General features: G+C 35.7%; 1 protein-coding gene across 1 annotated transcript in view; it reads left to right on the top strand.

The window, feature by feature from the left end:
• The window catches only part of LOC140161159 (rho guanine nucleotide exchange factor 17-like), a 222817-nt gene that overhangs the window by 151776 nt on the left and 47510 nt on the right, over positions 1-23531 (top strand). Inside the window, exons 3-6 of the mRNA XM_072184592.1 lie at positions 4989-5171; positions 6912-7025; positions 13214-13306; positions 19858-20085. Coding sequence (XP_072040693.1) covers positions 4989-5171; positions 6912-7025; positions 13214-13306; positions 19858-20085 — 618 coding nt within the window. The remainder of the gene's footprint in view (positions 1-4988; positions 5172-6911; positions 7026-13213; positions 13307-19857; positions 20086-23531) is intronic.

The raw sequence follows: 23531 nt of genomic DNA, 5'->3' as shown, positions 1-23531 counted from the left end.
AACCACTTTTTTAACAAGGATGTTTGTATAGACTTACTCTGATTGATTTGAAAAAATTACTTCCTCCCTAAAAGATGAAGGCATGACTTGCTTGAATTGTATGTTACTAAAATGATAATTGATTCATTAAGGTGGAATATGAGGCATTTTCTGGTAATGAGGAAATGCTCTGAGCATAATTTATACAGATTATTTGAGTATAGTTTGATCAGCTCGTAATCGACGGGCCTTATAACTCGGCAGATTAATATCAATATATTTTATTTTGAGAATTGCCTTGTTACATCTCGCCACAAGCATCACAAATTATTAATTGAAGTCCTAATTATTAATTGAAGTCCTTATACCTTGTCTACTTTATTTAACACCCATATACACCAGACATGTGAACTATATCACTTTTAACGTGGGTCTACTTTTCGACGTAGTGGTAAAAGCCTAACAATTCCCACAGATTATGAGCTGATCAAAGTATAGGGCTCAGAACAAATACGGTTTTCATAATACAAAAATTTACATTTTCTTTTTTATTGTTTTTATCAATAATTAATATAGTTAATGAGCTAAAATGACTGAAAAGGCTCATTAATATGTAATTTTATGCAAAATAGTTCAGTGTACTTTTATTTTGCAGAATATTATTGCGTTGAAAACTTGGTCAAAGTGTTTCTAATATGAGCTGATGTATAATAGTTTCTAGCCATTCTCTAATTTGCATAATTAATAAGCTAATTTGCATAAATGGTAAAAAACAAATAATTTTCACCAATTGTAAGTTAAACAAAGTATAGCACAGGTTCAGTGCTGATGTGACAGGCCCTCCATGGTAGTAACCAATTGCTTGAGTGGCTGCTTCACTGTGTGTTATTCAAGGGCATTGCCGTCCAAGGAACCGAGTCAGTTTTAACCCAGTGCATTCATTCAAAGCTCCTTATGTGTGTGTACACGCATATTAGTGATAAAGAACTGTGTAATGAGTATGAGGTCCTACTTCCGACTTGCCGGGAATTGTCACATTTATTGAGAAAATTTCCTTTTTTTATGTCCCATAACTTCTACTTAACAAGCTTAAATGTGCTGCAGCAAAAACTTTATGATGTAACTAGTAGGGTGCATTCCGAGGTACAAACATTTATGTACTGCCCTAAACCAAGCCAATACTAAAATGTTGGTCAATTTGTAGAAATTGGTTTAAGTATAAAGAGTTGCCCCAATTTTGCTCAATGACTAAATTTAATGGGCTATTACAGTTGAATTCCATACACCCCTCCAAAAGACATGACCTAATCTTCCACACAGGGAGTGTGAATTTCAAATGGGGTTACCTAAATAGGTGACTCCATTTGAAATCTAGCCCAATGTGGTTGAGCCTTTAACAACTTCACATTTGTAAAGGTTACTAACAGCTTCAATGAAGAAACAGAGGGTGGGGTGGTCTTGTATTTCAAGGTGAATATCATGTATTTTATGAACTCACAAAATGTACCCTAAGGGATGCACCATTAGATTCTCAGGGGGGCATGGGAGTTTGGGTCAGGCAGAATTTTTTTTTACGCCGCCCGGTAACGAATTTTTTTTTTTCGCCTCCAAGAGCACAAAATTTTTTTTTTTTTTTGCCTTTGGCGGCGAGTTATTTTTTTTTCAATTTTAATGTATATTTTTATACAAAGTTGGGTGGGGGAAATTTTTTTTTTTTACTCATCAGTGAGGCAAAATTTTTTTTTTTTTTCTCACTAGTGGGCAAAGTTTTTTTTTTTCGTCTCTAGTGGGCGAAGTTTTTTTTTCCAAAAAACTCCCATGCCCCCCCTGGAAATCTAATGGTGCGCCCCTAAATAGGTTCTCCTCTGTGTGATAAACATAACCAATAGTTTTCTTTTGCTGTTTTTCTACCCTTATATTATTCTAATCTGCAGATAATGTCTTTAATATAATCTTATCAAATCATAGTAAAATTTGTATTTTTCATACACTTAAACATATTCTGATGAAAGATTAATTTTTTTTTGTATCTTTCACTTTCCTTTGTATTTTTGTTCATGCTGAAAAACTACCCTTTTTACTTTTTGTTAAAGGCCAATTCAGCTATTTGCTCATTCAGAAAATCAGAAAAATCACCAAAATGGACTTTTTTGCACCTTTGTTACTAGTTTGTTGGTTTTTTTAACCAAATTTTTCATTTCAAAAATACCTAACGTCAATTTTAATGACTCTTTCGCTTATACTTTTACTTTAAGCAAGTTACACATAATTTTAATTTTTCACACTTTTGCTTGATGGGCCTTTAAATGAGTGCCTTTAAATATGGGTACACAAGAGTCTGCATTGAGAAATGTGCTCATAAATAGCATTAATCAGTAACAGTTCTTGCCAAGACAAATAATGTTACCCCTGTACAACAAGTCTGTGCATGGTTTTCATAACCTGAACTACTTCTTGTATATCTTTATTTATCTCATCTATATCTTCTTCATCCCATGAGGCGCTTCAAAGCTCGTTGCATCGTTCAAGAAATGTCACTTTTAAGCTTTTCTCATGAAATATGTTGTTTAAAGACACTATCAGCGATTCTCTACATCAGAAATTTAAAAAAATCTCATTTTGTGAAGGTGTAGGTGTGCTAGCTTAGTCTACAAGTGAAATTTGAAATTTTAGTAAATTATGGTGGAGTGTGTACATCCGTACGGATGGTTCTTCACATCATGTAAAGTACCACTGTTTTTTCCTTCTTTTAAGAATTGTTAAAACAATTTTTCATAGGAAAAAGTATTTAACAGGATTGTTTACATTGAAGCTATTCCTAAGAAATCCAATTTGGTTTATGCTTTCGCAAGGATCACTACAATAGCGTCTTTAAGGCAATATTGTAGGATTTCTGAAAAATGTAAATTTTTTTTCTTCTTAAAATTATAAAATGATATATATATATATATATATATATATATGTTACTCTTTAATTTTGATCTGAACTAATGAGGTAAAATGAAAGACAATATAGATTGTGAATGTGTGTATTAGGGATTAGACACTTGTTACTTGGAAAGTTCTGGGTGGTTATTAGGGGAATGGCACTAATTAGGTTTGAATATGCTACTTAAGGGTATACGATGTATTGTTGGTCGAAGCAGCAAAAAAAATGTAGTTCACAGCATCTTGCGAATGGTAGTGAGCTTTAGCAAAAATTGCATTGCTCAATTCATAGCGAGCGTGTAGAAGAATTTAAATATCACAGATATACTTTTGTAGGTCCTGTGGTTCTTGAGTTATGTTGTAAAGAGGTCTGAAACAACAACACTTTTGTAAAACGCACATAACTCAGTATATGATTTGTAGAATGAACTTTTGCAAAACACCAAAATGTTATTTTTCAATAATATATTGATTCAGATAATGAAAATCAATTTTTGGCTGCTTCGACCAACAATACCTTGTATACCATATGTGACAATTCTAATGCTGCACCTATATGACGAAAGAAAAAAACAAGGAAAATACATTATGGACTATTTCCGGCCTTGCCTAAAAATATAAAGTGGTCCATCTTTGTTGATCACTTATCAAATAGATGCTACTATTTTTCTCAGTGCTTTCCAATCTGTCGGATCTTCCTCCTACACAAACCAATACACCCACAAAGTTGCGATAAAGGTTTGAAAGTGACCTCGATTTTGATGTTAGCAAAACACTTCTGAATAAAAAAAGAGAACATTTCAAAGGTCATGTTTGGATATCTCAGTTATTCAAATTTCTGAGATCCACTCACGGATGTAGCAATAGACCTTGCATTTGTACAAAAATTGTGTGGGAAAAACAAACAAAAACAAACTTTTTCTTCCAAGGTTCCTTTGACAGCGTTAACCATCGCGTATATGTGCGCGACGTCAAGTGTGTGCATTGGACCTTATGCAAAATAATACGCGCTGGACGGCTAGCAGTACGCTTAATTTGTAAAAGGAAATCTGAATAACATTATATAAATTAACAGCAATAGCAGTAACAACTAAAAAGATTCACACACACCCCATGAAATCACCACCAAACGTGGACACCGTTTAGGACAATGAAAATGTGGTAGTCTAAATCCGTTCTCAATCAACATACCGAGGATGTTTTCGGCCATTTTGATTGTGTATGGAATTTAACCTAGCAACTGCAGATGTTATATCTCATGTATAAAGGACCTATTGAACTGAGGACGGTCCTCCATTGTAGAGTGGTTCATGGTTTAAATGTGAAGTGTGAGTATGTGTCCTCATTTGATGGCAATTAAACACCTACACATACAAACAAGGGGCAGATCCAGGTTTTTGAAAGGGAACCTTGCTGAGGAAAATTTTTCCGGCTCGCTTGGCTTCCCAAAATTTTACAGCTAATGCGCTGTGCCGATGCAACTATTGGTTGGTTGATTGGTCAACAATTAGGTCAAAATCATCAAAATTTCCCCCTTTAAAAAAAAAAGAAGAAAAAAAGGGGTCTGTAAAATAAACAAACACTCACATCCATGCACCAAAAACAAGCAAACATAACTCTGATATCCACACAACACAAATTTTAAGTTCCTTTTACACCATTTTTTAGTTCTTTGTGTTTTAATATTTTGACTCAACTTGCTTTTTTGAAATTGGCCAAATCGGAGATTATAATAATTGAATTACAAAACATTTGATCACTTATGAGAAAGTTGTTTTACACAAGTCTCCAGTCCACATGTATGACAGCCAGTGAAAAAAATGCACTGACCATCAAGGATTTGAACCTGGGAACTTCAGATCACCGGACATATGCTGTATCAATTGAACTGATGAGTCATATGGTGAAGAGAGTGATGTTAAAGTAACATTAATCACATTTTCAATAATAGTACAATATTTTTGACATAAACATTTAATATCATTCTATACTGTGGTAGCGGCGTAGTGCAGTGCAAAATTTAATTTAAACTGCAAAAATGTTAATAATAACTAAAACCTTTTGTCTTCTGTTCTTTTCAGAGTTACCTCCGTCCCCTCAAAAGTCCCGAGTATGCAAGTCTAAGTGATTCCAATATTGTGGATACAATGTTCTACAAACTACCAGAGATCCTTCACAATCATGAGAACTTCCTACAGCAGCTGACCATGAGAGTTACACATTGGCATGACACACAGAAGATTGGCGACATCATCCATACATCTGTAAGTGAATACTGACCCGCTATACATAGATTTGTCCAAAAGGAGACCCTGGTCCCACTCTTGTGTATTTGTGCATGTGAACATCTCATTTTGCCAAGTTTTCAGGTGAAAACATGGATTTTGTAGTGATTTCACAAATTTTTGGCATTGAACAATAACATCTTTTACACTAAATGGCAAATTTTATAATATTTCAAAGATACAGCTTTTTGTGTAACAAGTCCTGAAAACTCAGTGTGCGGTTTGTATATTTTTGTTTCCCAAACTAACAAGTTGGACCAATGAATAATTACTATACATAATAATTTTACGTGATTCATAGATGAAAAATGCCCTTTATTTAAAATTTCGAATAGATTTGTTTACAAGAATTATCCTTTTTTGTTTTTCATACTCCATTAAAAATCAGTCCCTTTTTCATGAAATTTCATCTGAGCATGCATACTCACAGATACACAGGTGTTGGGACTGGGCTGAAAGTATCCTCAAATGGATGTTGATGAACAAAATGGCAGGGTGTTAAGTGTTTGTTCTATTGTGAGCAAACTGTAACCTTTCTTTGACTTAGCCCAGTTGTCTGCAGTGTCCTATTGCATGCTGAAAAATCAATCAACTACAGAGTGTCACAGAAAAATGAAGAACCAAGCCTGTAATGTTTTGACTCATACATGTATGTCGTAAATCAGGGAAAATGAAAATCCATTTTTCCAGACAGGGAAAATTTGGGGAATTTGAGAAATACATCCAAAATCAAGGAAAACTCTGGGAATTTGAGTGGCCCAAGAGGGCAATTATTTTTGTTGTGTCTTGGCATACATTGATACTACAACCATTCAGCTAAAACCGAGTTCATCTTTCATTCTTTTGGAAAGAATTCTCCCTTCTCCATCTGTAGGTACATGTAGTCGTTTGAAACAGTTCACACCCTGATATATTTGGGTAAAGTAGAAATATTTCTCATGCAATTGGAAATATCAGGGATATAATATAATTTAGTTCACCTCAAGTTCGGTAGTGACGTCAGTGCTTTTTCATGGTTGCGGCGTAAGCGTGCCAACAAACTGCCCCTATACACATGTATACACTCAGCGTATTTAAATTTATATGCGATACTGCGGCAAGCAATATCGCATGCACATACATCACTACAGAACTTGAGATGAACCTAATTTTAGTGCTATAGGACCAAATTAGACATGGTGCCTAATATGATGGTTAAACTGGAAACAATCCACATTAATTACTGTGTCTAACAATGATTTTCTATTGGAATAAAATGTCTTTTGAATTGTGATTTAAATTTTAACGTAATTTTCAGCATATTATCACCCATTAATATAGCAATAATATTAAAATAAATAATAATTAAAAAATAGATTTTGCATGTCAGGTTTTATTATGCATAATCATACTGTAATTACACAAATGCATTTAGATACATTACAGGTCTTAACATACTTAATGGAGAGAAGTTTTGTTGTATGTGTCTGCAGTGCCTGCAGAGGTAGTCATGCTAATTGCTCATTTTTGACTAGACTTTGCAAGATTTCAATAATTGATTTCAGCAAGTTTTCAGATTAAATTAAGAAATATACTGTTTATGTACCATTTATATTCCTCTTAAAATGCTCAGCTTAGGACAGAATATATATTTGAAGGAAATTAACCCATTTCTCAGAGCGCATTTTTTGAGGGACAGTCTGCATATATTCAATTAATTTTGTTCTTGTTTTTTTGCAGTTCACCAAGCAACCAATTCTCGACACTTACACGGCTTTCACTAATAACTTCAACAGAGCTAAGGAACTAATCAGTAAAGCTTCCACCAAGCCAGCTTTTGCCAAATTCCTTGAGGTAAGTGAAGGAAGTATTTTTAGATGTCTTAATATCAAAAAAAAAATGCATAGGGTATTTTCTGATTTTGAAAGGAAAAGTGAAGGTTCGCATTATAAAGTGCTGGTAAAGATTTGTGAATTAACATGAAATCAATCTAGATTCTATATGGAATTAGGTTGGCCCATTTGTGTGGAAATTGCTATACAGACGGGGGTTTTTTTTCTTCAAATTTGTTGAGAAGTTAGCCCAATTTTTTTAAAAATCTTGAGCTACTTTTGTGCAAATATGCATACAATTTGAGAATTCTTAATTTGTGTTAAATTTTGCTCAAAATATGTGCCTCTGGTATGCATTTAATGGGTCCCAATTTTGGTAAAAATAAGTATAAATTTGAGCTAATTTGGTGGGAAATATGAGTCCCTCTTCCAGACTCTCTAAGGCACATCTTTATTCAAACCAAACTAGAATCCCTGTTCTCTTTTGCCATTTGAGTTTTCTACTGCGGCACATTTCCACTCAAATAATGATTAGCTTTGTTCCTTCTGGACAATTTGTTGAAAATATAAAAAGCTTGCGATAATATTTCGTACCTGAGGGCTTTAATGTGTAACTGTTTGTAATCCTGAATATGAGAAACCGCAGAATACAGTGAAAATATCACACTTTACAATATTCTGAATTATCAGTATTATAATAGTCATAAGGACTGTGGTGTGATATATTGTCCCATGCATTTTTATTGATTAAAACATTCCACATATGAGGATGGCTGTCAGTCTTATAGTCCTACCAACCTGGCACCATGCCGTAAGATTCATTGGTATTGGAAATGTGGGTATTGCCACCAAAATTAGCCTCATAAGATATGCGCAACTTAGGTTATAGTAAAAATAAATATCAAAATGGCAGCCATTTTGAAAATCAAGATGGCCACCCTCTTTCACTCAGTTTTTTTGCGCATTGGGACCTATCTAGATAGATGGGATGTTTTAATCATTCAAATCCCATGGCTGACCACATTCCCCCTGACTAGTATATCATGCTGTGTATCTTCCCATCTTTCAGGAAAGATTTGAAAAGCATACAATCTAAATTAATAATGATGAAACTGAATCCATATTTATGACTATAAATTAACAACATGCCAGCTATAACAGCTTAATTAATTAATAACTGCCTAATTAAGGTGGTGAATAATATGGCACCTCCATATCTGTGTACAAATATGACTAATTAAAAGTTATCTGTGCTTTTAACTTTATTTGATTCTGTGGTAAAAAGGTGCTACAAACATTTCACAAACCCATGCATTAGTTATGTAATTATGACTTAATTATACCCTTCATAATAGATTAAATTGAGATATTTTTTGCTCTAGTAACCAGCCAAAATGGCTGTGGGGTATGAATTACAGAAGGTGTTTTAATTGATTCAGGAGGAAGACGTATGATATGTTGATTTAGAACTCACAAACAAGGTGGCTACAATCGGGTTGTAATAATTACTGAACAGGATGTGGTTGATGGCCTCAAAAAAAGGATACTTTGACTTTAATACCCGATGTAATCAAAATGATTGTGTGATTTTGCATTGTTGCTCCACACTAATTGACCATCAAATTTAAAACCTTTGTAAAGAGATGTGCGACTGGGATTTTGAAAACTAACCCTAAAAAAATACCAAATTTGATGAAAAAGAACCCAAATATTTATAGTTATATATTCTTTTGCAGTTTTATATACTTGACATCCTGGACATATTTACTCTATTATATGCTCCCCCTTATTAAATGATAAATGCCCCCCATTTTTTCCAAGAAGAATTGACTGAAATGCAGAAAATTTCCATGCCAAACATGTAAGCATCGTAAGTAAGCTTAAAACTGGCTTGTCTTGGTCAGGAAATTGTATGTACAAATCCTATCTAACTTACATTTCCATCCAATTTATCATCATATTATTGTAGAATGTTCATATATTTAACTAATTGAAACACATTCTTGCATAAAAATGTATTACAGATCTAATTTGGTAGTATTTTCCGATAATATGTGCTTTCTATGGTCAGTGTCATGTTGAATTTCAACCTGGAAGTCATATTTTGTGAATTCCGGAAGTCATATTATGTGAGGTTTTTCCTTCAAAATTCACTTCTAATAAACGCTCCCCTTTTCAAAATTGTAGCTCCTGGGGCGTTTAATAGAGTAAATACAGTATGGTTTTCATAATACATCAATTTAAATTTGACGGAAATTTTCATGACATTGAAATTATGAAATTATTTATGATAGAAATATGCTATAAGTTTCCAAAGTTTTGCTATATAAAAAAAGGAAATTGGAACTTGTGCAGATTTTTGGAGACAATTTAAATAACCACCCATTCTCTAAAAAGTTTTTGTAAATTTGTTACCCAAATCTAAACACAAGAACCTTAAAATACAACCTGAATCTGCATGTAGCACATCCTGTTCCCACTTTTCCGCTATTAATCCCCTTGGGTTAATGCGCTCCCAAACATGATAAAGTAGAACCTCATTCTGTTAATGCTCATGTCCTGTTTTATTGATTGGTGTCTGTTTGTGCCAGGTTTTCAAATTTGATGGCTGAATCAATTCTCTTTCGAAAAAAGAAAAGCTTTTAAAATGAAAGATGGGAATGAGAAGAAGTGTTGGTCTGCCTTGCTCTGTCAGAGTGGTCCAGTCAGCTGTGCATTGATGAGCCTGCAATAAAACCAAAATGAGATTGAATAAAAAAATGTTATATTATACAGGATGTTATACAGAATTATATCGCTGATTTGAATCTGGAACAGTTTGAAAAGGCTGTATTTTCGTAAACTTCATATAGACTAATCTATTTTCACACATTCCTACACCTTAATGGCAGCCATAGCTGGGTCCTGTCTGGGTCTATCTCACCTAAAATGTGAAATGAAGCAGCCTCGGCAGGAATTTTAAACTGCATTCCATAACCTATGTTACACGTAGACAAAAGAATGATGAAAGTTTACAACATGATACAATATAACATTGATTTTTAAGCGGCTTTAATTCACCCAATTGGGCAGTCAAAACACCAGTTTGGTGCAGGGGGGACCCAGTAATGGCTGAATGAATTCTGACCATCACTTGGCTCGTTGGATTCGTCTATATGTCAAAAACCAGAACAGTCAATTGTCAAATAAAAAAGTACGTGATAGCTGTTTTATTCCTCAACCACATCAACTATTTAGTTCTGTTTACTTCTGGCATTAAAATACCCACAAAATTAAAGTTTCAGCAGATAACAGTTCTTTCAAGGACACCCTGTAGCATCAAGGTTTCCTATCCCTGCATTACTTTAGTCCCAACAAAATGTAGCTTTGTTACTGTCAGGGAAGCTTTTCAATAGTATCTGGGTTTTGATTGACTCAACCTTTCTAAGCAAAACCTACATCCATCAAGCCAGGAGGAGAGAAAGATGTTTGATGTATGGACTCCAATTGTTGGTTTAAGCCCGTTACCATGGTAATCCTTAGCCTCATCTTTTCTGAAAATCCGCTATTTGACACTGATTTCCACGGTGCTGTGTTAGATACTGGTGAATATTAATGAAATTTTAATTAAGTTAATATTCAATCATTCGATAATAGTGAATCAGGAGTTGATCCGATTAGTAGAAATATGTAGATCATTTTTTTAATAGAATTTAACTTGTAAAATGCAGAGGATTAAGGAACTTGTTGGTTTCAACCTGCTTAAAAGATATCTGGGAAACCTGAATATAAACAGAATGAAGTTCTTGTTTGTAACAGTCTGTGTCAAGATGGTAGTGGATGATGTTCAGGTATCAATCAAGATGAGATTGGATATCTAAGGGTGTTAGAAAGTAAACCTCCTTTTGTGCATTTTCAGGTCAATCTATGCAAATCAATTCAATGGACTACACTGTATTGCTGTATATCTCTACCAAGTTATTTAGCGCTTATAGTGTCTTGCTTTTAAAGGCAAAATTAGGACAATATTGTCAAGTTGTTTGTGAGTTACAAGGGTGCCAAATTATTTTTATTTATTATTATTTTTATTTACATCTTTATAGAGGTATAGCCATTTAGTGATTAATTATTGATCTGAAGGAAATAGTGTTCATAAATTCTTGATGCTATGTGATCTAATATTATGAATAAGTGCCACATCATTATTTTCATATGGACCCCCTTTGATTGTTCCATGGACAGTCGTTTTTTCACCCTACTCTTTTCGAAACTGACCACAATATCATGCATGACTCTCTTTACATGAGACAGAATGCTTTAACATCCCCTTCAAAGGACAGAGTACTCGTATCTAGTCCATTTATCCAATCTAAATGAGCCTGGGAAGAACTAAATTCTGAATTAAGTCATGTTGCCACTTAAATCCAGACTCCTTGCCAGCCAATTATACCCCTATAATTTGCTGCTGCCAGGAATTGCACCAGGAACCTCATCCACCAAAGGCAGAGTTTAATCATTAGGTACCACTCTCCAAATATTAAATTAAAATCTCCTTGTTCTGCCTTCGTTATAAATTTCCTTGATTGGGTTATAAAACAAAGAGAACAGATTAACCAGTAAGGAGTCACTTGACATCGATAAGGGGTATCAACAGTGTCCAAATTAAGAAAATAAAAGGGGTTGTCCCACGGACAACCAGGTCATAATTTCTGGTTGTCCACCAAAGTTTTTGGTTGTCCCTAAGCTGCCACAATCTGAATTTATGAACAATTACTCTTAAATATTTAACAATTCATCAGTTGTGTCAGGTTTGAGCAAACTAACATGCTGAAAAGGTGGCTTTTGGCTGTAGATCTTTGGTTGTCCGCTGGACAACTAGAGCATTATTTTCGGTTGTCCGGTGCAACCAAAATTTCGAACACTGGGTATCATTTGTAAACATGGGACTTTCAAAAATCACCCTGAACACGCATACACCCCTAAACAAGCAAGTAGAGCAAGTATTATTGTAAATAATATGTGTTTTGTTCTGAAAGACTACACTTTATATTGTTCCTATATTTAATTCTGTGTGTACGTGCATGGCATTGTGGCAATGTGTGTGCATACTTCGCAGACGCTGTCAACATTTAGTAGTGTGATTTTTGTCCAAAAGTACAATATTTGTCTGAAAATTAAATACATTACATGATCAAGGGAAATGAGTCACATGTGGGCAATTTTCAATTTGAAGTTTTTACATCATTTTTTGGAAGTTTACGAATGCTATATTTTGATGCAAAGCCTATCAAAATTGCACATCTGGTTACCAAGATATATGAGCAATTTATCAATGGCTGAAAACAATATAAAACAAAACAATTGAGCACTGTTTTTGCCAGTATCTCAAAAACAATATTAGCGGACATCCGACTCATTCCACTTGATCATGTCACATATAGGAACAATATTGATTACATTTGAACTTTTGAATTTGTGGTCTTTCCAGCACTGCCATTGTAGTTGGGATCAATGCCAAAGTTAACAATGGAACAATGATTGGTTTAGAGCCAAGATTATTAGCTCATCTTCAGTAGATAGCAAACTGATAATATTACATCATAAGATGGGATCTAGTGGTAGGGACATTACGAGATTGTGTAGTGGAGATGACACTATTAATTATTATAGGTGATGTCAACAAGCAAGATAATCTGTTGCCAAAATTGATTTTGAGTGAGTTAGGCGGTATAAAATTAATTTTTTGGTTCTTATCACAATTTCTTAGATTAGTCAGCTTCATCCTTCTCCTCAAGCACTGTTGGAAAAGACCGATAACTACTAAATGTGCCAATTATACAATGAAGAAGAAATAAACAACACTTCTCTCCCTCATCATCAATTCATGAAAATCCTTCGAACGAGAATACAAAAATTAATTTATGTGACCTTACAGTCAAAAGACTGGTAATGGTGAAAAGATATTTAGAATTCCTTCATGTTTTTACTTGTATATTGTCTGCAACATGATGAAAAATGTGGTGTCTTTTTGGTTTTGCCCTTCTATTATTTGTATCATTCCATGATTTAATGTTCAGCAATGAAGTAGGAAATAAAGAGCTGGGCCTTTTTGCTTGCAAACATTTCCTTCAACAACCTTCAGTAATTTAATTCTCAGCTTTTCGTATGACAATTACCTCAAGTTCAAAATGTTCACCCTCCTAATTTTTTTTCTTTTAAAATCCATTTCAGGAGCGTGTGAAGGAGCACAAAGAGAAATTAAAATTAGACGATCTTATCATTCAACCCATTCAGAGGATACCAAGATATCAATTGCAAATCAAGGTAAGTAAACTGCAATGCTTCCACAAGGCAGTGACATACTAGTTTTACCTGTCCAACATATGTGCCACCAAACATCACACAAACGTCTAGTTATAGATGCCCTGCGTACTAACGGAATAAAGACTGGCATCTAGCTAGTACAACAACTGGAGACAGACTTATAGGCATTTTTACTCTAGACTCTGCTGACTGGCTTGATCAATGAAAGGAATTGTACTTTCCAAATCAATGTTAACAATAACCTAGTTCTTGATCAAAACACGATGGCACCTGTTGCTAAAGTTTGTTCGGTTTATATAAGGCGGAAAAAATAAGACTCATAACACCGTGTATTGATATAGAATAGCATGCACGCAGTTGGGCGCCATGCTTACGCTAGTTGTGCGATGCATAATGCGTGACTGGCGCACGCTTATTAAAATGAAAATTTTCGCAAGTGTGAGTTGGAACTTTACTGACGCGCGCAGTAACAAAAGCCAAATAATTTCCCCCTTATATAAGCCGAACAAACTGTAGTGACTTTTACTTAAAAGTACAATATAATAGTTACTTGTGAAATCAAGCTTCGAATTTGCACATGATAGTTACGCACTCGAGGCTAGAGTCCAAAGCTATCTTTGTACAGATGATAATTCCCAAAGAGTAAACGGAATAGTGTGGATCAAGACCCGTTTTATGAAGAAAGTGCATGAAAAGCAGAAAACAGCACCGTTTCATCATCTGTGCAAGAATCTTGTATGCATTCTCACAGATTTCTTGTGCTGGGTGCCAAATATTGGGCTGCGAAAGTGGTCCAGGAAGCTGTTCCATGTCAGTGCTTTATGCTGTTGTGTCAGTTGGACAACTGCTTAGTTACTGACATGTGTTTTGAGTAGAGTATTGAAGTAATCCTTTCATTTTGATGGACAGGATTTTAAGATTCGACCTTGTGATTCACAAGTTGTGAAAAATTATATATTAAATATCCATACTTCCGAAACTGATCAGCATGGCACATGGGAAAATGCTAGTGCGTATCTCCATTCTATCCTATCTGAATTCATGCAGTTTCTGATAGCTATACTTTGGCCAGCTGACTTTCAATTTTATTTCTGTAATTTAAAATTGTGTATACGAAAACATCAAAGCAACAATAAACAACACAAAACTTACAGAAACAAAGCAAGACAATTATGGAAAAGGGATTGGGAGGTCAGTATGGCCTCATGGCCTCATGTTTGGAAGGCTTTTATAGTAGCAATTCCAATTCAATGAATGCAGCTTTCAACAGCTGTACTCGATCCAACCGCGATCATATATCGCATATTTCAAACTACAACACAAATGCACGACCTTGGATACAATGCTAACCAATCACCAGTGCGTTGGCATGGTTTGATTCACTTCCGCATTACTCGCACACAGTCGCACACGTTGGCGTACATCGCGCCGTGTACGCAAAAAATCATTACGCTATTGAAAGCTGCGTTCATTCAATTGGAATTCCTACTATAGTTTGGAAGGCTTCAAGTTTGGTAGTGACATCAGTGCTTTAGCACAGTTGTGCCACAAGCTTGTAGACCAGGGCTCCGCAAATAGCGGCGCGCGCCACTTGTGGCGTGCCATGGCTTCCCGAGTGGCATGCGGCGCCGTTTAGATAAAAAATGTCATTTGCACCTCAAATTAAAAAAAAAAGATGGGTTCGGAGGGGGGAGGGGATGGCCTTTGAATGGCGCTTTGCAGTTTTCTTTTATTTCATGTGGCGCTTCAACAAATCTATTTGAGGAAGCCTGTTGTAGACAAAGTGCTCTTGTACATGAACACTCTGCACGTTTAACATTAATCATACGATTCAATACTTAGACCAGCCAAATATGAAATGAAATCTGCATTACTATGCTGAACTCATGGTGAACCAAATTATACAATCAATACACATTTATAATAATTCACTTTTCACTGACCAAATTTAGGTTATTATCTTCTCTCTTGAAAAGCCTTGATGCTACTGTGTGCGGAAGGGACACACTTTCATATCATCATCTTCAACTCTTCACAATATCATTTCTCCTCTGTTGCGTTTATTGCACATTGCAATGATTTGAATATTATATTGACTAGCTATATCTACATTTACCCTGGAGTGAAACCTCCCAGGCTAAATTGATTTACATTGATTTTTTTAACAACGTTCAGAAGACATGATGCAAGTTCAGGTCAGTTTCAATTCAATGTGAAGGTTAATTTGAATTTTTTGACATGAACCTGAGTGGTTTTTTTAGGGGGGGTTCAGTTTCAAGAGGGAAATGCACGTTTCAGAAAAAACAATTTCAAAATATAGAAAAGTTACCATTAGTTACCATTTGCGAACAAGGTTGAGTTACCTCGATCACTACTGTGCATCTTTGTAGAGGAAATGATTTATCAGTTTCGGAAATGTGTTTTCTAAAGTATGATGTTATTGATCTTGTCCATGGTATTTATGTGGTCAAATAATTGAAGACATTGCTGCATGTCAGAAATGGCTGAGCTTGTACACATCCCAAATTATATTTAAAAGACACCATTTCATAGCTCTCCCATTGAAAGTAAAACTTGCACTCATATTCATCCAGACATGTATGAAATCAGATTTGATAGACACCATGTGATATCTCTTGCATCCACATAACGCTTTTATTCATATTTATTCAGAGCACACTTACTAACAATAAAATATTTTGTTACATTTCTATGCAAAGACAGACTTGAAATTGAAAGACACAAATCCCTCATCACTAGGATCATAAACATGCTCATCTGCCAGTACACAGTTCTTTAACCCAGTAGACTTCTACATGCATGGAATGACCTTTAAGAGTCTTGAGTACAAAAACTCATACTTCACAACTTGAGGTCATATTTTGAGCTATGGTTTTTCTATGGAGGTCACTGAACTATGCAACTGGAGGTGAGACCATTTTGGCTCATAGTGCATGTGACTCAATTACCCTTGGTTTCCTCATGAATGGAAGATTTGCCTTCATGAAAGGAAGATGTTTAAAGGAAACAGCTCTGGCATCGTTGTGTAATTTATTTGCTTGTTTTCAATCAGGGCCGTAGCAAGCGGGGCGGCCGGGGATGCCATGGCCGCCCCACTTTTTGAGGAATTTGTTATGTTTTTCTTTGTATCTTTATTTCAATATGGGCAGATTTGTAATTTGGCCGCCCCATATTTGTGATGGCCGCCCCACATTTTTCGACCTTGCTACGGCCCTGTTTTTAATATTCTACTTTTAAGCTTTCTTTCACAACACCAACAAACATGTGTCCATTCAGATTGTAACAAGTAAAAAGCAAAAAAAAAAAAACACAAAATCAAAAACCACTAATGTTGGCTTTGTTTGTAAATCAGTTTCACCAGCAGCCAATTGAATTTACTCTATGTTAATATCACATTTCACATCACATTACATTTGGATTTCAATGCACTAAAGTATGTCCTCTCTTTCTCTGTTTACTATTGAAGCTTGCACAAGTCAAGTTCAAATAAAGCTAGGGGAGAGCAATACAGATTTGTCTTACTCTAGCAACTAGTGTCAACCAAATTGAGGCAACGGTTAAGGAAATTAAAGACATGAAAATGTTCATCAATGTAAAACTTGTCACGTTTCAGAGAATAGCCCAAATTCTAATGTGGTCTCAGGAAGGAAAATGGTATAATTCTCAGTATCGTAGATGATTCAATAAATGTATTATTTCCAACATGAGCACTCTTGCACCACAGAATGGCAGTATTTACCCTACATCAATGTACATATTTGGTATGGCATAGCAATGTTAGAACTATGCTGGATTTCTCCTTACCCAGTATTTATTCAAGCTTTTGCATTGAATGTATGTCCTGTTTGGATCAAATTAATATGGTTAGAGTTCTGTGCTACTGGAATATCAGTAACCATATATCATGAACATATTCCAGGTAACAAAGAAATACAATAGCTGCTATATGTGCAATGTTTCATCCATGGATGCTGTGCAGCAACCAGGATCTTACCCTATAGTGCACTACATCTTCATCATGTGACCAAGCATGGAATAAATTTTGGGACAAGGGCAAGATCCATGTTAGTGAACATTTCCGATAGTACTGGAGGCTGACATCTTGAGAATTTAGGGAGGTGCTAAGGAGATCAAGTGCTATAAGCCCTGTTCGCAAACCGTGACATCTAAATAGCGCAATTGAGCTTGAGCTGTCATGAAGCGCCCAGTGAGCATCAGTGAGCTTTGGGGCTATCTTAGATCATAGAGGTATCAGAAAGCTAGCACAGAGCCTGTTTTAATTAGATCAAGTGTACTTGGATGATCATGAGGTACCACAGCCGAAAATTGTGTCAGTGGGAAAAATCCTGCAATTATCATCGATTGACTAATTGAATTCAACAATCAGCTGATTTATATTAAATAAAGAGTTGACGGGTAATATACGATAACGTATGGGGGAATACAAGTGTGCTCATTACAAACACATTGAATAAGAACTCTTTAGAAAAGGTAATCATCGGGCTAAAATTGACCACCAAGTAAAACAGACATATTGATACCATTTTATGGTTCAAACATATTCATTCATTTTAGACTTGTAATACCCGTACTTGAGTCCCAACCATACAGGTAGGCCTACCTGTGGCTACAGACCTGTACCTGTACTCTTGGGCCTGTATATGTACTCATACCCATACCATACCATCCCAGTACCCATACTCACGACAGCCAATACTGCATCATTTACAAATTCTCTACAAATATTGTGGCCCATATTTACCCACCAACATACCAAATACACCGGTGTGTCCAGGATCTTTTCCTGCGGGGGGAGGGGGCTCAGAGGGGCTTTCAGAGTTATGCGGGGGGTTAAATGGCTAAAATCGCCAAAAACGGATGATGAAAATAAGACATGTACAAGACATGCACATTGCACAATTTCTAACATCTTTCTAACAAAATCTCTCAAATATAAGTTGGATGGAAAAGAACAAGTGCAAGTAGTAAAGAGTACATGATATAGAACCACAGACTTCTACAGACCATGTTTCAACAGTCAAAGTCCCTGTGTGTATGCTGTGAATTCTTGCATATTCATGAGGGCTGATCATTTGATTGTGCCGTGTCTATAACAATTGCCCCAGCATCGCGTGCCTTGGCGTATACACGATAGAGCATTGCAGTGCCTTCGCGCGATATCGCGAGAGACCCTAAAAATATGCGGTATGTGAGTAGCAGTTTCGCCTGTAGCATAGCATTTCATGGAACAATCGGCCCTCATTATCGGGTGATGCTGAGACTTCGACTGCTTGAACGTGGTCTAGCTGTTTTCTCTTGCATCCATGTATAGAACATAGAGCAGCCATTAATTTCATTGCAAATGTTTCTACTTCTATAGTGTTTGAGGTTGAAATGATTGAACTTCGCTCTCATTAAATCCAGAGAAGATATCTTACACTTCCCACAATGCATTGTTTCCAATCAATGTTCTGAACTGATTAGCAGTAGCAGTTCAGCATGGGTCGATAGCGAAGAAAGGTATCTCAATGAACAGAGCACATCCTGATGTTTATTTCATGACTATTGACCCATTGTAGCCAATTCTGAACTTGAAAACAATGGAACATGGAATAGGAATGTAAATTGATGAAATGAGGGGATATGTCATGTTGCAAAGGATTATGGGAAGGGTAAGATACCTTCTCTGCATCACTTTATATTGTGCTAGCATAGACCAAAAATGGTCAGTAAATTTCCGTTTGCAAAGTGGTACAGCTTCTGCAATCTGTAGACGACAGTTTGATGAATATTATAAGAGGTGACATGGCACTTAAGTGGTTCGCTATACAAGATGAGGTTGCTTCCAAGAAATGTGTACTGCCTTTTTTTTTTTTTATACAATTAATATACATAACCTTGCATTTATATATTGTCCTGGGGTCTTTTTGGTGGTAAACTTTCACAAATATCACCTGCTATTATTTGTTACCTTTATGATGAAGCTTTTTCTCAGTATGACCTTGAAGTTTAAACATTTCCCGAAATAAGCATTGAGTGTAAATTGACAGTTGGAACTTTTCTGTACAAAATGTTTCACCTAACCACTTCATGTTGGAAGGCAGATTTTGTTTGTACATGTTGTACTGGATTGCTTTGACGTTTGCAATATAAGATTGAGGTTACTATTCCGTGCCAGATTTCCAAGAATGAACAAGTAGGACAATAGCATACCAATGAATTTCACAGAAGTTGTAGAGTGGGTAGACTAGAAAATGCATAAAATCTGTGAAGTTGAAACTATATATAAATCATATAGAAAGTTCATGAAAAACCAGTACTACATATCTTTGTGTTGTTGCTATCATTTTGTGTTTTAAAATAATTGGTTGAATTCCATTAAAACCGTGAAAAATAAAATAAATTTTGTTACTGATGTTCTTCAAGTAACTTTCCATACTTCATGTTGAAGAATGCATGGTTTACACAGTGTAGAATGCTTTATCTGCCTGAGTTTTGTCTAATCTTTAAATTTGTTCATATTTTACCAGGAACTTATTGACAACACACCTGAAGACCATCCCGACCAAGAAAACCTCCAACAAGCACTGCAAACTGTGAAAGCTTTAGCAAAGGCTATAGACGAGAGCAAAAATCTAGCAGATATCGCTGTTAAAGATGAGCAGGTTTTACGAGAGCTTGAAAGTCTTATTGATGGCAATGTGGCGTTGGTGGTTCCTGAGAGACGGTTTATACAACAGTATCCTATCACTGAAGTGGTAAGTCTGCATGAGGCTGCTTTCAAATGTGGGGAGTGGATGGAGCAACCTGATGAGTGGGTTACTTCCAAACAGATTAGATCTAAAGAGTCCTGTCTCCATCATGTATGCATGTTTCTCATAGAGGGCAAAATAGTGTACTTCTATGTTATTTTGTGATGTGCCCATCAAACTTTGATCTGTAAAATGTGGGCTTGTTTGTGTTCTGGCATGTAAGGACGATAAAGCATGTAAAGCTTACATGCAAGCCCATGTAAGGCTCAAGCTTATTAAAGATGTAAATTGTCATTCCATTTTAAGCAAAATGCCAGTGATACACTTTTTTGCTCTCCAAGCATGACAAACCAATCTATGGTGGATTTACCATAGCATTAGGCTAAAAAAAATAAATTGTTTGTTTGTCCTCGACCGCCCGCACCTATTTTTACGCCCGCCTACCTACTTTTTTTTTTTTTTTTTTTTTTTTTTAACATTTTCCCCAAAACTGTAAGTTAAAAACATCGATTTTGTTGGATTTTCTACCTTTCTCGACTTTTTACGTCTTGATTTAGGCATTTTACGCAGACCATATCATACGTGTGGCGCATGTCCAAACTCACTATACAAATCTATATTTCGTTGTGAACTATGAACTCGGCGATCGTACTATTAAAAGAACTGAATTTATATCGTATAGCTAGCGTTGTTTGTGGACAAAAACGCAGGGTGAAAATGTGTAAATATACCGATTTTTCTTAAAAAAAACAAAAAATGTACTAAATACATTGTATTAAAATATTTTTCATACATTTGAAATACATATTTGAATGATATATGTAATAGTTTTTTGATTTTTAAATATTTTCACGTGGTGATTTATATTGTCTGCATAACAACGTTCAAGTGATGCAGTCCAAACATGGCGACCTCACGCGGTTTGCGTATGTGTTTTATTGCGAAAGGAAAGTGATTGTAGATCGCCTTGTAAGTGCCCCTATATCCCTAAATTTACGGGAATTATTTAATAATGTAATGTCAGATGTTCCGGCTACTGCTGATGATCAATTTACCGGCCTGGAGATAGCGGTGGGGGAGAAAAGAAATGGACCGTGGAGTACTGTTTCTCCTACTGAAACAGTGGCTACCATTGCCGATTTGCAGTTCAGATATGTGCATTTCAAAATGATACGACCAGACATTCCTCCTATTGCAACGACAGCTAGAAGTACTGACAAGCTCTTAAAAAAAAAATAAAAAAATCCGCCCGCCCGCACCAATTTTCAAATGGTTGTGGAGGACAAACAAACAATTTTTTTTTTTTAGCCTTATGATGGGGCATTAGGATTCTTTGGTCAATCAAGATATTCAATGTTGCTCTGCGATACCTATAGGAATATTGCTGCCAAAATTAACAGCATAATCATATTAGTATAGAAAATCCAAGAGGAGGGAGAAACAATTTAAGGGGAGGGGTAAATCTCCCTCTGTAGATGTGTCACCAAATGTGGCTCATTTTGACGAGGGTTGTGGGATAATTGTGACGTGATCAAACAAAATGAGTTGGATGTCAGGAATATTGATTTTGAGATGTAGCCAATGGTAGTATTCAAATAACTTTGTTATTAAGGTTCTGCACAAACTACTACAATGGCCATATCTCTGGAACCATAATGGGGTTTTCAGCAAAATAAAGCTCATGTAATGATGAGAACTGCATTTTGATTTTGATCGACATCAGATTCATTTTTAGCTTGATCGCATCACAATTGCTTTTTCTCACAAAATTTAAAAAAGCTATTAAATTTATTTTTCATCTCTTTGTAGGGTATGCAGCAATATGTGACGAAAAACAAATTAGTATAGATATTTGATTGCACTTTTCTGGTCCGTATTGATCTATACAATTTAGCTAATATGACAGACTCCTAGATTAATTCCTTCCATTTCTCAAAAAACATTGTCATTGGAGTTAAATGGTGCAGATGCCGACCTATTATTTCCTAAATTGCACATTTCTTACATATGTTTCTCCATGTTTTCTCCTTGAAATTCTTGCATGTTGAATTTCTCGGCACCTAGGCGGCAGTGATATGGCATCCTAGGTTGAGATTCGAATTGAGGGTGAGATTTATGTACAATATCTAACATCTCTAATCAATGGCTTTGGATGAGAAGTACTTGGACCAAATTCCAAGTATTAAAATGATGCCACCCAAAATTATTACCCTAATGCTAATGTTCCCTAAAATTGTTAATACAACCTTCTGCTAAATGTAAATTAAGGATGTGTGACTAATTTGACTAAAGTCTTAGTCGTGACTAGAAGAGATAGTTACAAATGTGCGTAATTATACTGAAAATGGAAAGTATAACAATTTAATCCCTATGTAACTTTGTGTATTTGTTATAAAAATGTGCAGTTGTGATGCATTACAGTAGGAAAGCCATGAACATCTTTTGAACTTAATACCTTGGATTTCTTTCCAATGGGCTTTGTGGCTGAACTGGTTCGAGAGTCATGCTAATAATTCAAAGGTTGATGGTTCGAATCCAGTCAAATGGACTGGTTTTTTGTTGTTTTTTTGTAATAATTTTATGTACTGACTGCTCTGGGAGGGGGAGAAAAATTGTTTATAGAATGTCAATATAGCTATTTATAACCAAGTAAAATTTAACAACAGAAAATGCTGAACAAGCAAGGTATACTGTGCATGTTTTAGATGTCATGATAGTTGTCTAATTTTTGTGCAGACTAACTTTACTGATGTTAAAATAACTTGAATTAGGCCTATAAAACTTATCCTAATTCTACCCATAATCCTTGTTTTTTGTCATCAAGGCCTACCGGGGGAGGGGGGCATTCACGAAAATGATCTCAAAAAGCCAGCATGCACAGGTGGGGACAACTGTGGGGCACGATTTCCCCTTGGATACGCCACTGGGGCTAGGGGCAGTTGGCTCCCATATCAGTTGGCAAGGACAAGGGACATGCTCACTACACTCTCAGAACATTGGTTAAAAATTTTAACCAACTTGGTTAAAATTTTAACCAACCATGTATTTACAGGTGAACAGCCCAATAGTTGGTTATATTGTTAACCAACCTGGGTTGGTTAACAATATAACCACAGGTTGGTTAAAAACATTGACCAACTACTGGTTAACATTACGGTAACCAACCAGTTGGGCAAAGCATGTTGGGCAAAATATAACCAATAGTTGGTTAAACACTATGAATGGGAAGTTCATTTCATTGTTCATATTGTAACCAATTGGAGACATTTGAAGGTAGGAAATTATATTATAAACATTTTATCGGGTATAACACTTGGTTTAAGTGTGTGCGAGGCCAGACTGTGAGCAAGACTTACGATGCTTTATCGGCGACAGCTACCACAAACCGTAAGCTTAAGCTTAAGCTTACCGGTTGTGGTGGTAGTTGTCGTCGATAAAGCATCTCAAGTCTT

The sequence above is a fragment of the Amphiura filiformis genome, chromosome 9, assembly GCF_039555335.1.
Source record: "Amphiura filiformis chromosome 9, Afil_fr2py, whole genome shotgun sequence".
In the NCBI taxonomy this organism is placed as follows: domain Eukaryota; kingdom Metazoa; phylum Echinodermata; class Ophiuroidea; order Amphilepidida; family Amphiuridae; genus Amphiura; species Amphiura filiformis.
Note: the sequence above shows the minus strand (reverse complement) of the source record. Positions and strands in the feature narration are given on the sequence as shown.